Raw genomic sequence first — 15,000 nt, 5'->3', positions numbered from 1 at the left:
ACGAGTGGTTTGAAAGTGTAATCACAACAAACACCAGTGAAGGTAACATCCAATTATAAATGCGTAAGCGGCTGCTGAATGTGCAGAAGCCTCAGATTTGGCCTGATTCTCTCTCCTACTGTGACTTCTAAAGACTCTGGGCTCATAAATCTTAATTATCGCTCGCTGTTTCAGACTAGAGTTCGGGTTCACGGCCCCTTTTGTCCCCGAGCTGCACGGACGCAATCAGCGACACGCACGCTGGTCGGACCTCTGAGGGCTCAAGGTAAAAGCATGGAAGAATGGCAGCCGCGCGATGACGAGGAGACGTGCGTGAATGAGGACCGTTCAGACGCGTGGTGGTGGTTCCTGAACACTGAAGCAGACCCCTGCCCTTTGCAGCAGGCTTTCTCTGTTTGGGCCGAGGGTTCAGTGCCGCCGCTCACCTGTGATCTGGGTCTCGATCTCGCCCTGCATCTGCAGCGACTCCACGTAGATGCTGCGGTTGCCGATGAAGCGGGCGCAGGCGATGCCTCTGTACGGCTGGCAGAATCCCTCCTCATCAAAGTCCACCCTGAGACGGAAGAGAAGCGTGAAACGGGCCTGAAGCTGCCTGCACAATCTCTCACGTTCATGCATCAGAAGAAGCAGAGGACAGAGGAGGCCGGTGCAGTGCTCAGACGCACCACTAGGGGTCAGGCTTCCTCCGTAGATCACACACAACCAAGGCTGCTGTGGTCAAACGTCACTATGGCTGAAGAAAAGCTACACACTCAAATTAAAGGCAGAAACCTAAACACACACTGAGCTGCGTTAAGCGCGAACGCTGGCTGTGTGACTAAAGGCAGAGATGTGTCATCAAGGCCGTAACTCAAAGCATATCCACAACTACTGAGTTTACTCTGCATGTTGTGTGGTGAGTCTCTGGTCTGTGTTTCACTTCGGATTCATTTATCTCCCGTCTCCTGCTTCGAACCCTCACCTCCTTCCCCTCGTTTCATATGTGCACACGAAGCACAAACGGACTGGGAGCCGTTTCACTCCCAGTTAGATCACTGGACACAACACACACACACACACACACACACACACACACACACACACACACACACACTGGGTTGGACTGTTGCCCACTCAGACCCAGGTTCCAGGTTCTGCTGGACGGGTCCCCCATCACTGGCTGCAGCCGGAGCGCGAGGAGACGCTCAGGGTGGAGGCCGGGGCTGGAGCGCGTCCAGGGCTCCGGGTCGTGCGTCACCGAGGACGGGGGACGCACACGTCGGCGCTAACGTCGAGCCACACACAGACGAGCAAATGACAAGGGAGCGCAGACGTCGGGCCACAGAGCAGCCAGATCTCCGCCGGCAAATTACAACTCAGGCCGGTCCAAGTGGCCTCAACCGGAGCAGCTCAGGCCAAAATCACAAATCAGCCCTCGCGGCTCTCTGTATTTTCATGTCTTTCACCTCTGTCCCAGTTGACTCGGACTGAAGGCCAGAGTGAAGTCCTGTCTGGAGGAGCAGGAGTCACGCGTTTAGCATCAGCACACAATCACTGTGAGACATCTCAAGCCGTCCACCCTAAATCTTCCCCCACTTCCGTCCGAGGACGCGTTTCTTCCTGTGCAGCCGGAGCCAAGCGCGGTTGCTATTTGTGCAAACAGAGGACAGCTCGTCAGGCCTTTTAACGCCACAGGCCCTGTGTAACGGTCTGTAATAGTTAATTATAAGGGGAGTCCTCTCCTTCAGAGACCTGATCTATAATCCAGACTTAAACAGAAAATTGATCCTGACCACAAAACCTAAACAAGGTGTCTGGGCCTCTGCTTCCTTTTTTCCACTCTTATTATTTATTCAGGCGAGTGGTTGCTAAGGAGGTAGCTGTTTTATTCATACCTGGGTGGTGCCAGTGCCACCAAGAGCCTGCGACAGCATCAATAATGCTTCTAAGAGCACGGAGATTTAAACTTACATCTTCTGAATAAAGATCCAATCAGACTCTGCCATAACAGGAAAGGGAAGGCTGATTATTCCGCCCGCGAAAACGGATGAACCACAGACGCGACTTCATCGTTAATCACGTTCGATTTGGCCTCAAAGACAAAAAGCAACTGGATTCCTTTAAAACTGCATCAATCAAGATGTTGAGGGGACGCGCCAACGCCGGCCGACCCCTCGACGCGAAGACGACTCTCGTTTCATCAGAGGGAACAGACAAACAAGCAGGAAAAACACCAAACGACAGATCAGCTGGTCCCAACAGACTCCATATGACCACGCGTCATCATTTGGAGGAGCTGGTGTTTGTTGACGTTCATGTCAAAGTCGTCCTGTGTGATCTGCTATAGAACACGACACGAACTGACAGAGCACGCGGATCCACGGCCTCCAAAATAAAACCAGCCAAACGCCGACTCGAGGGGATGAAGTGCTCCTTAAAGCGTGTGACATTACGACTGTAGCACATGCTCTGTTTATTCCAGAGTGAACTTCTTAGCAGAGTCTATAATTTGATGTATGTTTTGATTATGGAACTGCGCATTAGGCCGGCAGCGTGTAAACGCGGGGACTTCTGGTCAGCTGTGGGCCGAGATGATGGCTTTGAGTCCAGGGGTGAAACTCGACACTCTTTTGTTGGGAGGGATGAATCGGGGACGGGAAAGGACGAATCTGGGGGCCGAGGGGGCGGACCCCCCTCAGGGTTTGGGTTCCAGGAGCTGCTCCAGGTGCTGAGTGAAGAGGAGATGAGCCGCCGGCAGCACGAGGCCGCAGCCGCTGGGTCCTGATGGGAGATCAATCAGCTCCCAGTAAGATAAACTGGCTGCTTTGTCTCCAAGCTCCTTAAGTCTCTGCTGTGGGGACGTGTTGCTGTAGTGACACCATAGGAGACAAGCTACGCGGCTAAGGAGTTAAACTGCACCGCTAGCTACCGCAGACACAGAGAGTATTGCAAACAAATCAAAGAATCCTGTGGTTGTGGGACTGAACACGTGGGCAGAGTGATTGAGGAGAAGGAAACAATAGACACACAATCTGCTCAGCATTATTCTGTTTGTTTGCAATACGGTACCGCAGAACTCGCTAAAGCGCGCATTAAAGACGCCGTCAGCGTCTCACCAGCCTTTATCCACGCCGACACGACAGCGTCCCACACAGAGTAACTCAGTGTGTAACGAGCCAAAATGGCCGCCGGAGGCCGGGGCTGCCAGTGGCCCGTGACCGCACTGGGAACCAGCAGCGAGCGCTGGGACACGATGCAGAGAGGGCCCTGCTGCGTCCTCCTGTTACTGCAGCTCACAATGGAGGAAGGAGGGATGGAGACGTGTGATCACGGGCCTGAAGCAGAGCTATCAGTTTGAATATTATCCTTGTGCATGCGCTGCTTTGGCAGCGTATCAGAACCAGCAACAACCGGTAGAAGAATGAGAGTCCAAGTCTGGTGTTCACATTAGCAGCCGAGTCCTGCATTTATCTCAAACAAGCAACCGTTTCCGTTGCCAGAACTGCAAAATGCATCACTTCAAGAGGGTCTGCGGTAAATTCCCAAAAAAAGGGAGAGCGTTGGGCTGGGGCTCGATTTCTTGCCCCGACGAAGCTCAAGTGTTTTACTAAGAGGGTTAAGATACACTCACACAGACAAGAGCCCTGCACAAAACAGCCACAAGGTCACTCATGGAGGGAAGAGAGGTCTGGAGAGTGACCATGTCAATCAGCACACACAGCCTGGAAAATGTGGGGTGAATATTAGTTTATTCATCACATGGTAAAAAACAACAACAGCGATGTTTCAGAAGGAAACGCAGCAGCACAAGGAGCACAGCAGCGCTGCACTAAATTCAAGGCATTAATGTTTGGAAGTGACACCACAGTATTAAAAGCACAATTGATTTTATAAACATCATCACTCTTCTTGTTTTCATTTTTCCGTTGAAAATCTGTTTTCAGTTTTTCTAAACTGACTCCAGGCTCCCTTTAAATATCTGTGTGGAAATAATAACAGGAAAAGCAAAGCGAGCACAAAGGAAGTCGCCAAGAGCGAAGCTACTTGTGTGATTTAGACAACAAGTACAGTAACCCCCCCCCCCCCCCCCCACACACACACACACACACACTCCTGCATGATTTACAGCAGCGACTTGCTGAGATCACAGACCCCGATCCGAACGCACAAAGGCGGGCGCTTGGAACAGACAGGAGGACACATGTTTTGGCTGACGAGCTACTGACGGCGCTTCGGGAACAAGCACGCACACGTCCGGACTCCGGCGTGGATTCGGGGAGAAAATGGAGCGATCCTGAATAGAGGCGGCCGAACGTGAGCATGAGCCGAGGGGAAGGAAAACAGCGTCGCACCGCCGAGGCCATAAATAAGCCCTTATTACACACACGGCTGTCAGAGGAGTAAAACACACAGAAAGGGCTTTAAGCACAGCCTCCTTAATACGTGAACACACAGCTACAACACGGCCTCTGTTTAGCAACACTGGACGAATGTCTCCCTCCAACGGATCAGTCCTCCTCCAACTCCTCGATTGTGATTCTAGACCCCCTAATTCATAATAGTCCAGGTTTCAGCTCATCTACTGACAGTGGCCTCGTTACATGTGAGTGAGACCAGACTGATGGCTTTCACATAAGCCAGAGGTTTTTCCTGACTGCCTCAACCTCCTCCTCTGCTGCAGTGTATCGTGCCTTATAATTATTACGTTCTCTGCCTACACATAAAACCCACATCCGACAATGTTGAAGGAATGTGGGCACAGCAGAAAGATAAACAGTGACACCTAAACATCGCGGACAATCAGGTGAGTGGGATCCGCACCACGCCTCACAGACAGACAGACTAAATAAAATGAATTAGAAAGGTCATTTTATGAGCGAGTGAAAAGCTAGTTTAAAGGAAATTAGTGTAGCGCGATCTGATGATTTCAATTTGTTCAGAATCATTGTATCTTGTTTTTAAAAAAACAAGGGGGAAAAAGACAGATGTACATTTTTTCTATGAATCAAGTTTGGCTTTAATTCAGATAATTCAGAAAACAGGGACAAACTAAGCTCCTGCGCCTGTTGAGAAGAAAGCTACGTGTAGGTCCTCTGAGGCCCCATGATGCTGCTACACTGTTAAACTGATCTGATTCAGTTAAGGATAAGTTAATTTGTTCACAGATCTGGAGCAGATAGCTGCGAGTGTGTCTAGACACAGTAAAGTACTGTGTAAACAGTAGGAAAGGGTGGAAAACGGTTATGTTGATGAGTACCTCCGTCCTCGTGGAGCTCAACCTCTGTCCTCTGGTCATACGCACGCAATTTGGAAAGCACCAAGAGCAACAGATACCAAACCAATGGATGAACCGACTCCCACTGACAGAGGGAAGGCTTCCTTTGACGACACCCGCCACATCAAACCCCATTGATCCCGTTAATCTCGACAAATGACCAAATGTCCGCGGGCACGGCCTGCAGGACAGCACCCAACAAAAGCCTCCATTTATACCTAGAAACACTCTACGCTCACTGTGTCTCCCTCTGTTTCTCCACCGAGGCGAAGAAAGAGCGCTGTGTGTGTGTGTGTGTGTGTGTGTGTGTGTGTGTGTGTGTGTGTGTGTGTGTGTGTTTGTGTGTGTGTGTGTGTGTGTGTGGAGGGCAGAGTTCAGGGAAACCCCACATACCCCATCGAGGCCTTGTAACCCTAAGGGAGAAGCACACACACACACACACACACACACACACACACACACACACACACACACACACACACACACACACACACACACACACACACACACACACACTCTAAGCCTGACCTTGACCAGACCTGCCAACAGGATCACCAACAGACAGGCACAGGGGATCCTGGGAAACAGGAAACAGGAAGTGGCCCCTGTCCACATCGAATGTGGGCGCTCTGCTCATAATGAGTGGTGTAAGAAGCTCACAGTGTGTGGCGGCAGCGTGTAAAGCCTGACTTGTATCCATGCTAATGTCTAATAATGCAAACTGCTTTAATGGTTGACAGTTCCCACGTGTGTGATTGCGTTTGTACGTGTGGGTTCACGTTTGTGGAGCTGGTTGTGTGCGTGAAGCCATCGCACCCATCGCTGCAGCGTTTTTCGGGCTTGTGGAAGGGGGCCTGGCAAGAGCTCGGGTTTCAAACGGGACCGGCGCCCTGGGACCGGGCCAAGTCAAAGGGCCCGTCCCAGATGAGCCATATTAGGGCCCTGATCCCCAATCAATCAGCACCGCGCTAAAAAGAATCCACAACAAGATGGCAATTAAGCCCCGCTGAGGACTTAACTAAACACGGGAGTGAGATAGGGTTTGTAAAAGTGACTGTGTGCAGTTTGTTGACTCTGTGTGTCATTTGTGTGAGCCAGACTCCAGCGCAGGGGCAGAACTCTCTGGCCCACATCACTTTTACTTCAGTTTTTATTTAGCTGAGTAACCTGATATACACACACTCAGACATCCCGTCCAAAAAATGGTCCGTTTCCTTTGTTTAGTCACCACTAAGCGAAGTCCAAGAGCGAGGCAGAACCGCCTGCTTGGCCCGACGCGGACAGTTAAAGTGGGCCGGCGGAGCTCAGCGAGGAGCGAGTGGGCCTGTCATCCCCTCAGGCTGAACCGGGGCAGCGCTCGGTCCTGGCCAGCGTCTCAGAACCGCAGCGGCGCTGGCGCCGACGCCAGGAGCGAAACCCAAATCCACTTTCTCCGCACGGTTCACAGTCAGAGTTGAAAGGCCACGGCAGAGAAAAACGGCACTCGCTCCACGCGGGCGGCGAACGGGGCGTTCGCCTTTCGTAGCGTGAGGTCAGCGCTGCTCAGAGCGTTTCATGAAACAACTGAACTCGCTTCTGAATGATTCAATTCAGCCCAGCTCAGCTCCAAATCATTCAAGGCCTCGACAGTAAGTCAAAACCTTCCAGGATTATTCCTGGGATTGGGTTAATCACTTCCTGGATTGTTCTGATTGTCAGGCTGAGGACGTCAGTGCTTCTAATCCTGTGCCTGCTCAGCCATTAATGCAGCAAGCAACTGTTTTGAAAGTGATACGTAAATGTTCCCAGGTCCAAGAAAGACTGAGACGGGCTTTAACAGCGAGTCTGGGACGTCTGAAGCTTCTACAGGGGGTTGATATTCAGCTGGTTTATTATATGAAATTATCCAAAAATATACTACATTTAATTGACCTTTAGTTTATTTATAGCATATAACTATATGAAGGCTTGGTGAAAAAAGCTACATGAACACAACACAGCTTCAATACATAGCTGAGAGCAAAGCACATGTAATGAATTTCTTAAGTAATTGTCTAATAGCTGCCTAAACAAATGCTTTGACATGTTCTTACTTCCATCAGGGAAAATTCTTAGGATAGTTGGCGGATCTTTGCCAGAGAAAATACCTCGACGGCATCTTTTTATCCTCGTAACGTTGCAAAACACGCCGGAAGCTACTTCTGGGTTAATTAGCCGTCTTAATAAATCACATGTTAATTAGACATCCTGAGCACAAGCCTTTCACAACAGCTGCTGCAGCACAGAGGGAAGACGGGGAGCGACGTCTCAGGGTATTAATCTCTCATCTTAATTACGGTATACGTATTTCGGTGTCTAATAGCTAACGTGGAGACTGAGCCGTCAGCTTCAAGCCCCTGCACGTCCTGGAGACGACTTCCTCCAGCTAATTTGTCAGTCAACCCCTGCAGTACAGTCCTGTCCATACAGAGTAAAATGATTGTTTTTAACGCTCTGAAGTTCCGTCTGCGTAATTGGATTGTGTTGTCAGTGGGGCCGATGGCAACGCGGGCCCCACGTTTCTGCCGCGTCAGCAGCGAGGTCAATCCAACGCCGTTTGTCGACAGCTGGCTAATTACAGAACCATCCACGGTGTTGGTTGATTCCTCGCTACGTGGCCACACACAAACACAGACACACAGGACGTACACACACACACGTAGGAACCGTTCAGCGGCACTGTACCGAGTTAAACACACCTGATTGGAGCAATCATCTTCAAATTACACCCAAGTACGAGCTCGAGCAGCAAATGAATTACAAACGCTGAAAAGGTAAATAAAGCTCCGACTGCATTACATAAAAGCCACACGTGAAACATGTGTGCACGCACGTAAAGCAGAATTACTATTAATAACAAGCCAGCGTGTCGGAATTCACAGTCAAACAGTAAAAGGTATCGGTAAAAGATGGTGAAAAATAAATGGGGAAGCAAATGGAGTGATGACTGACGACAAGCAGGAAGAAGAAAGTTGAGGACAAAGGCAAAAAAGTGAATAAATAAAAATAAAATGAAACAAAAACCAAGGTGAAAAACCAACATGGCCGAGAGAATCTGTTCTTTGTTAAACCTGCCTCCCTTCGCCGGTTCGGCCTGAACGGGAGAGAGAGCAGAGAGGCTCGGCCGAGGGGGAGAAAGCAGCTATTTTTGTAATTGCTTTTTTTTTTTTTTTTTTGCCGGTGCTGAGAGAAAAGTGGTCGGGAAAGTTTTGAGAAATTTAAACACCCTTGACAGCCAGGGTGTAGTAGTATTAATCTTTTCAAACAGAGAGAAACCCCTCCATTATAAACACAGACAGACTCCAGGATCAGCGGCCGTGTTGCATAAAGTCTGTTTATCGCTGCTGTCGGATTAAAACCTCTACATCCAGTAAATCACATTTTTACACGCAGAAAAGCTAAAGTTTTTGAATTCAAATTATGCAATAAAGACGGAAAAAACAGCGATAACGACCCCTTCGGCAGAAACAACCACCTAAGACGCAGGAGCTCACTGTGTGTCAGGCTTAAACCATTATGTTAGTTCATAGAGGGGAAATCTGCATACACACATGCAGGCGGACGACTGGGGGCTTTGAAATAAATGGAACAAATGACCACAAAATGCTTTGGAAGCGTCTGTAGCAAAGGAAGAACCTGGCAGCTTGGCTACTGGTCTCTACTGATGATGCTGATAAACATATCAAGGATGGATTCTGAAGCATCTCTGTTTAGATTCAGCCAAAACCGACGGGTAATGACTCAGAACACACCGTGGAAGCTCCCAGGAGAGTTCTAGGTCGGAAAAATGGTTCAGACTCGCTGAGCTCAGCCCAGAAATGCAGGTTTTCACTGGAGACTGAAGACTAAAGGAGGAAAAGGCCCACAAACCAGCAGAAGCTAAAAGCAGTTGACCTGGAACAGGACCTTAAGGGAGTAAAGTCCTTCATAAACAGCACGTCCTTGGGTTCACAGCGCTGCAGAGGCGTCACTGGGGACATTGAGGGGTCTCGTTAGCAGCTATTAGCGGCCGTGAGCCCGGCTCGCGGCTGAAACACGCATGGTCCTGTCAGCTCACGCAGCTAATCGCACCTGAACGCCACTGACCCCACGCGACCCAGGAATCAAAGACCAACAAGCCCCGGACCGTCCTCCTCCCACTCCGCGAACACTGTTTTTCTTCCACTCCCTTCGCCCTCCTGCCGTTTCCATCACACTCTGTTTTTTTTTTCCTCTGCAAATGAAGGAAGTGTGGCAGCGCACAGAGACGGGGAGAGTCGGGGGTCTCGCTTTGGCAGGCTGCACTTTCTCCCCTCCGCGTGTTTTTTCTGCTGCTATGAAAACATTTGGAACAAGAGGGGGGAGGAGAAGGTGGAGGCAGGAGAACGAGGAGGAGGAGGAGCCCGGGTCCTAACAGCTCTGCTTCTTAGTAACTGCCGGTGATGACGACCTTTAGATTGGGAAATAAACCAAACGTGATTTGCTGACACGAGTCCCACTAAGACTGAAACCCACCGCCCCCAGGCTGTGGCACGTTTCTGCTTTTCAAATAAGCCAACGCGGCTCCTGCCTCTTGAGACGCAAGAGTGTCGTCAATCTTTTGATCAAAGTCTACCATCTTTTAAAATCTTGGAACAATAAAAAGTAAAGGACAGCATCAGGCAGATGTATTTTCCCACAACTTACAACTTTAATTATGAGGCCTCCAAACTAAACTGCTTGGTCTGGGCTAAGTAATAAGCAGTAATCCCAGCTTTAAAAGGAAATTTATGTTTTGTCATCTCAGTGGACAGGATCCAGAAAAGCACTTTCATCTAAACTTGCAATTTGCTTCAGAAAACGTTTAATGTGACTTGAATTTTTCTTCGAGGAAGAGATTTGTTCACTTGACAGAATTCAGCCCCGACTTTTAAAACTTGTCTGAAATGATGTGAGACTTGAGGACGTTGACAACGTACGTGCTTTGAATGGTTTAATGAGAAATGTGGAAGGGGCAGGTAGAACTGTTCTAAGTTCCGTGCTTGTGCATGTTCCTCCATCTTTCTCTTCCTCCATCAGTAAATCTGTACGTGTGACCTGCATCAGTTCTGTGCTCTGAGGACGTGACACTGAGCATAAGTCGTCTGGACTTTAGTTGAAATCCCACAGGCTGTCAGGTTTGAGTTCGCCTGCGGCTGCTCTCAAACCCAAACCCTTAGGACACACACACACACACACACACACACACACACACACACACACACACACACACACACACACACACACTGAAGTGGCCCACACACCACAGAGTGCATACTTAAGCCCAATGTGGACGGAATGGAAATCGGAGCACAAACCGAAGCAAAGACAACATGTAGGATACAAAGTTCATGTTATGCTCGCGTTCTGCGAGGTGGGTGGCGAGAAAGACTTCCCCAAATCTGTAGGTAACATCTGAGGCTGATTTGCTGTAAGAAAATGGAACTGCTCTGTGCCAAATGCCGCCGATAGGTTTGGTTCGAGCTGCCGGGCGTCTGCGCCACGGCTTTTGGAAATGGCCCAGTGGAGGAGCAGAGGTTTTGACACGGGAGCAGCTGCGGTGTGAGGTAAGCGGACTCGGGTCATCACATGTCATCATTAGGTGACCCTGTCTCCTGGACGGCTGACGCCTTAAATTTACAGCTAATAATTTGGCCGTGACACTAATGATGAGCAGCAGCGACGATCAGGCCGCCACAAGGAGGCCCCGGTCTGTTTAAATAAAGCCCGTAATGACCCTAATGAGACCCACGATCACATGGCGGCGTTTTGCTCGACAGCAACACTTTGCTCTACAAGAAAAATAACAACCTGAGGAAAAGTTCATTCTTTCAAACTGGCTGCACCTGAAGTTTGAGAACCAGCATCAGCTCAAGCAAAGATGCCGCTGTTTGATTTTCTGCAGCTATTCAAAAGTAACATCAGAACTGCTTTGTGATCATTGAGCCAAATACACTAGATTCAGTTTACTGTTTGTTCCGTGTGAACGTGAATCCTCTCTCTCCAGATTCGCATTGTGCTTCCTCTGTGAGACGACCGTCGAGCTGCAATTTGAACAGGAAACAATCACGTAAACAAAGGGAACGGCAGAAACAGATGTCGGACGCGTGCGCTCGTCCCGGCGCATTTAGTGAGTAACACACTCACTTTATGCTGCGTCGGCGGCCGGGACGAGCACGGCGACACCAGACAGAACCGTCCAAGCGCCGCTCGGTTCGATGCTCATGAGTCAAAGGAGTCAAAGGAGTCAAAGGAGTCAAAGGAGGTGGAAAAGGCCATTGGAGTTGGAGTTTGGCTCCACAGCATGAGAAGATGTCTAAACAGAGTGGAGGAAGCACAACCAACTCAAAGCTAAACTGTTGTGGGCAGCGACTACTGGCAAGAAAATAAAGAGGCTTCAGTGGAAGGGAAACAAGCGATACCTTAAAGCGCGACCCGTTTGAGTCGAGCAGATCCGGACTGAGCTTCACGTTTACAGCTGCTACTGACGCAGGGACAGTAAGGATCGTAACAGACTTCACACTATACTAGAATCACAGCAGTCTCATCACAGTCCTGCAGCAACGGATCTGGAAGTATTATGAAAACATTTTTCCACGTCCGCAGACATTCACACTTGTTTATGGAATATGAGCCGCCGCTCGCAATCAAAGTCTGAACATCGACCCAGGAAATGGCTTCCTGCACTGAGCTCAATGAAGTACGGCAAAAAAACCCAAACAAAAGCACGCTGATAGAGGAGGAGGAGACTTACGTGGGCCTCCCTGGCAGAGACGTGGGGAGTGGATCTGGAAAAGGAGACAAGGGGATTTTTTACAACAGGATAAACAATATTGCTCCCAGATTTTCCTCTGCACAAGCTGCCAGCTACAAGATTCAGGCGAGAGGAGTGTTAGTAGAAGAAGGGCCCAGGTTTCTAGTAAGAGGACGAACACAATGTAGACCTGAGCCCAGAGAGGATTAGTGTGTCGTAGGCAGATGCTTCACTACATCTTCTCACCAAACTTGACGAACAGCACGCCGGTCGTGGACACGGTGCCCTGGCTGTTGGTGGCCACGCACTGGAAGTAGCCGGTGTCGGTGGTGTCCAGGTTGCGGATGCGCAGGCGCGAGCCGTACGGCGTGGAGCGGAAGGAGACGCGGCGCGGCTCCTGCATGACGGGCGCGTCGTTCTTCAGCCAGCGCACGGCGGGCGGCGGGTTGCCCGCCACGCGGCACAGCAGCTCGGCCGTCTGCCCCAGGGACGTGGTGATGTTGTTCATGGGCGCCTCCAGGCGGATGAAGAGGGGCCCTGGAAGGCGAGGGGGGGAGACGGGTGAGAGTCTGAGGAGCTGCAACATGTCTGAAAAGCGGAGGCCAAAAGTAGGACGTAAAATCCAGCGACACCACAAATGCATCGGAGCTTGAGTTAAAAAACATGCGAAAGCACTAAAACCGCCCGTTTTTGTTCAAAGGCGCATATTCAGAACCTGGGTTTGCGAGTTATTATGTGGTTGCCACTGCGCTCACACCTAATTTCACTTTTCAGCGTGGCTGCGCGGTGCCAGAGAGCTTGAGCCCGCGGCGCCACAGCCGAGGAGGAAACGGCACCTGTGACGCGTGCGGCCGAGGCCACGGAAGCGAAGGAAATACCCTCAAAAAAACAGAAACGTGACACACGCAGCGCGGCATCTAAAGGGTTTTAAGACTTTAAAGACTTTAATGGCTTGAAAAAATAACTGGTTCCTTCGACCTCAGACCGATCTTAGGTTTGTACAGTAGAAATGTTCCTGGTGAGATGAACCTGCCAACACAAACAAAGCAGGAAGAGCCCAGACCGGAGAATCGCAAGGATTCTCTGTCCTTTCGCTCCGAACACGTCCTTATATTTACACTCAACTCTAGCACTTCATCATGAAAGACCAAGAAAATATTTAAGTGAAATAACATTTTTTTCATGCAGCCCCTTCACGTTAAAAGGGATTTCAAAGCTTCTGTGCTTGTGACATTGTGTCGAAACCTCTTTATCTTTATATGTACGTTGCAGTTTAGGTCAGGAAAGTAGCCTAATGATATGAGTAATATGAGTAATATAATAATATGAGTAATGATAATGAGTAATGATATTTTGCTGCTAAACCTTTTGCTGCTGCTGTTTGTTTACGGTGACTACACAATTTCCTGTACATTTTATAACACAGACGACAGTATTACAGCACAGATGAAGCCCTTTAGTGGGAAGTCTGCTTCCTAAGGATCTTATTTCATTTTGTCATCTCGCAAAACACCACTGTCGCTAGAAAACACTGCAACTTCCATGATGACACAATCAATGTGGTTGGCATCAGTTCTGTTGAGGCGTTCAGGCGCAGCACAGACTGTGGGTCGTCTGTAATTTGGAAGCACCCAGAGGCCAAAGCGCTTAGTTTTCCAAACTCCTGGTGATTTATGAGAACAAAAGCAAATCTAACGGCCAAAGTCTGCAGCTAGCTGTGGATTTGTAGCATTTTCACCCCAACTAATCATTCATTTTATGTCTGTGATTGCTATTTCTATTATTTCATGGCTCACTGGCATAGCGGACCGAAATTGATACTGGATCGGTTAAAATCCCTGTACACGGGTGCACGCATGTGAACTGCAGATTATTCGTTCAATCATCATAACATACATAATTATAAGAGTTCTAGAGGCTATTCCCATTATTTAAATTAGCACATCCTTTTCATGTAGAGCTGCAGATTGGACCCCCGCTCAATGTGGTCAACCGTTATATTTGTAGTAAAATCATTAAGAATATTTTTAGCTATTTAAATGCCTGCTGTTCTCAGTTTTGTAATGTGTGACTAGGAATCATCCTTCTTTACAAACAAAACACACAAGAGCCAAACTCTAAACACACTCCGACATCCACCAACTGTATTTTATCAAACTGAAAAATACTTCATACAGTAAATAAGACTTCTCTTCGCGTCTTAAGTGTCTCTTTAAGACGTGGGTTTTGCCAAAGGTAAGAAGGTCACACAAACGGACTTACTTTATCACAGTCTCATTAGTTGAGTTGATGGAAAAGAAAATGGTCTTTGGAGCTGAGTGCTCGCACACTTCATTAACTGTTATAATAACCAACAATAAAGCAGCAGGGAGCACGGAGAGGGGAAAAGGGAGACGGGACGAGATGATGAGAGGGGGAACGAGAGCAACAAGTGGTTGAACTGCAGGGATGTCCTGCCAACGTCTGTGCAACAAAGCCACTCTGTATGTAATTGTCTGGTGGTGAGTGTTGTGGTATTTGGCAGCAGGGGCGACGTGAAACTCAAGCCGTGCTCGAGGACTGTCCCTTTAATGTGGCGGGCGGCTAAACGGTGCTCTGTCGTCGGCTCAGCGTTTTTCTTTGGGCGTTTTTTTTTTTTACGTTTCAGCGTCAACGCCGCGTCCCCGCACTTGTTGTTTCACGTCCACGAGGCGAAGCTGCGCTCGGCGAGACGCGGGTCCAGAAACCCGAGCGGCTGCACAGCTAACTAAACACAGCGAGAAGCCGGGAGCGGCTCCAGCTAAAGGTGAGATTCATTAAAGTTGGGTCACTCTCCAACAGAGGAAGTAAGAGAAGCAGGAAAAAGAGAGACGCAGAATGAAGACAGGAGGAGCCAGAGGGGAATGAGTACGTTAAACTATCATCACCTATGATTTCAGCCCAATAATGAGCCTCTTTCAGCAGGAAAACTTCCTGCTACTGATGCGTACTGATAGAG

The 15,000-nt window shown here is 49.1% G+C and overlaps 1 protein-coding gene across 3 annotated transcripts in view; it reads right to left on the bottom strand.

Moving 5' to 3' along the window:
• The window catches only part of ror1 (receptor tyrosine kinase-like orphan receptor 1), a 74,421-nt gene that overhangs the window by 6,340 nt on the left and 53,081 nt on the right, over positions 1–15,000 (bottom strand). For all 3 annotated transcript variants that reach the window (XM_029146729.2, XM_029146731.2, XM_029146732.2), the window contains 3 exons: positions 12,270–12,560; positions 12,024–12,057; positions 426–553 (listed from right to left, as the gene is read on the bottom strand). In XM_029146729.2, the coding sequence (XP_029002562.1) occupies positions 426–553; positions 12,024–12,057; positions 12,270–12,560 (453 nt within the window). The remainder of the gene's footprint in view (positions 1–425; positions 554–12,023; positions 12,058–12,269; positions 12,561–15,000) is intronic.

The sequence above is a fragment of the Betta splendens genome, chromosome 4, assembly GCF_900634795.4.
Source record: "Betta splendens chromosome 4, fBetSpl5.4, whole genome shotgun sequence".
Classification (NCBI taxonomy): Eukaryota; Metazoa; Chordata; class Actinopteri; order Anabantiformes; family Osphronemidae; genus Betta; species Betta splendens.
Note: the sequence above shows the minus strand (reverse complement) of the source record. Positions and strands in the feature narration are given on the sequence as shown.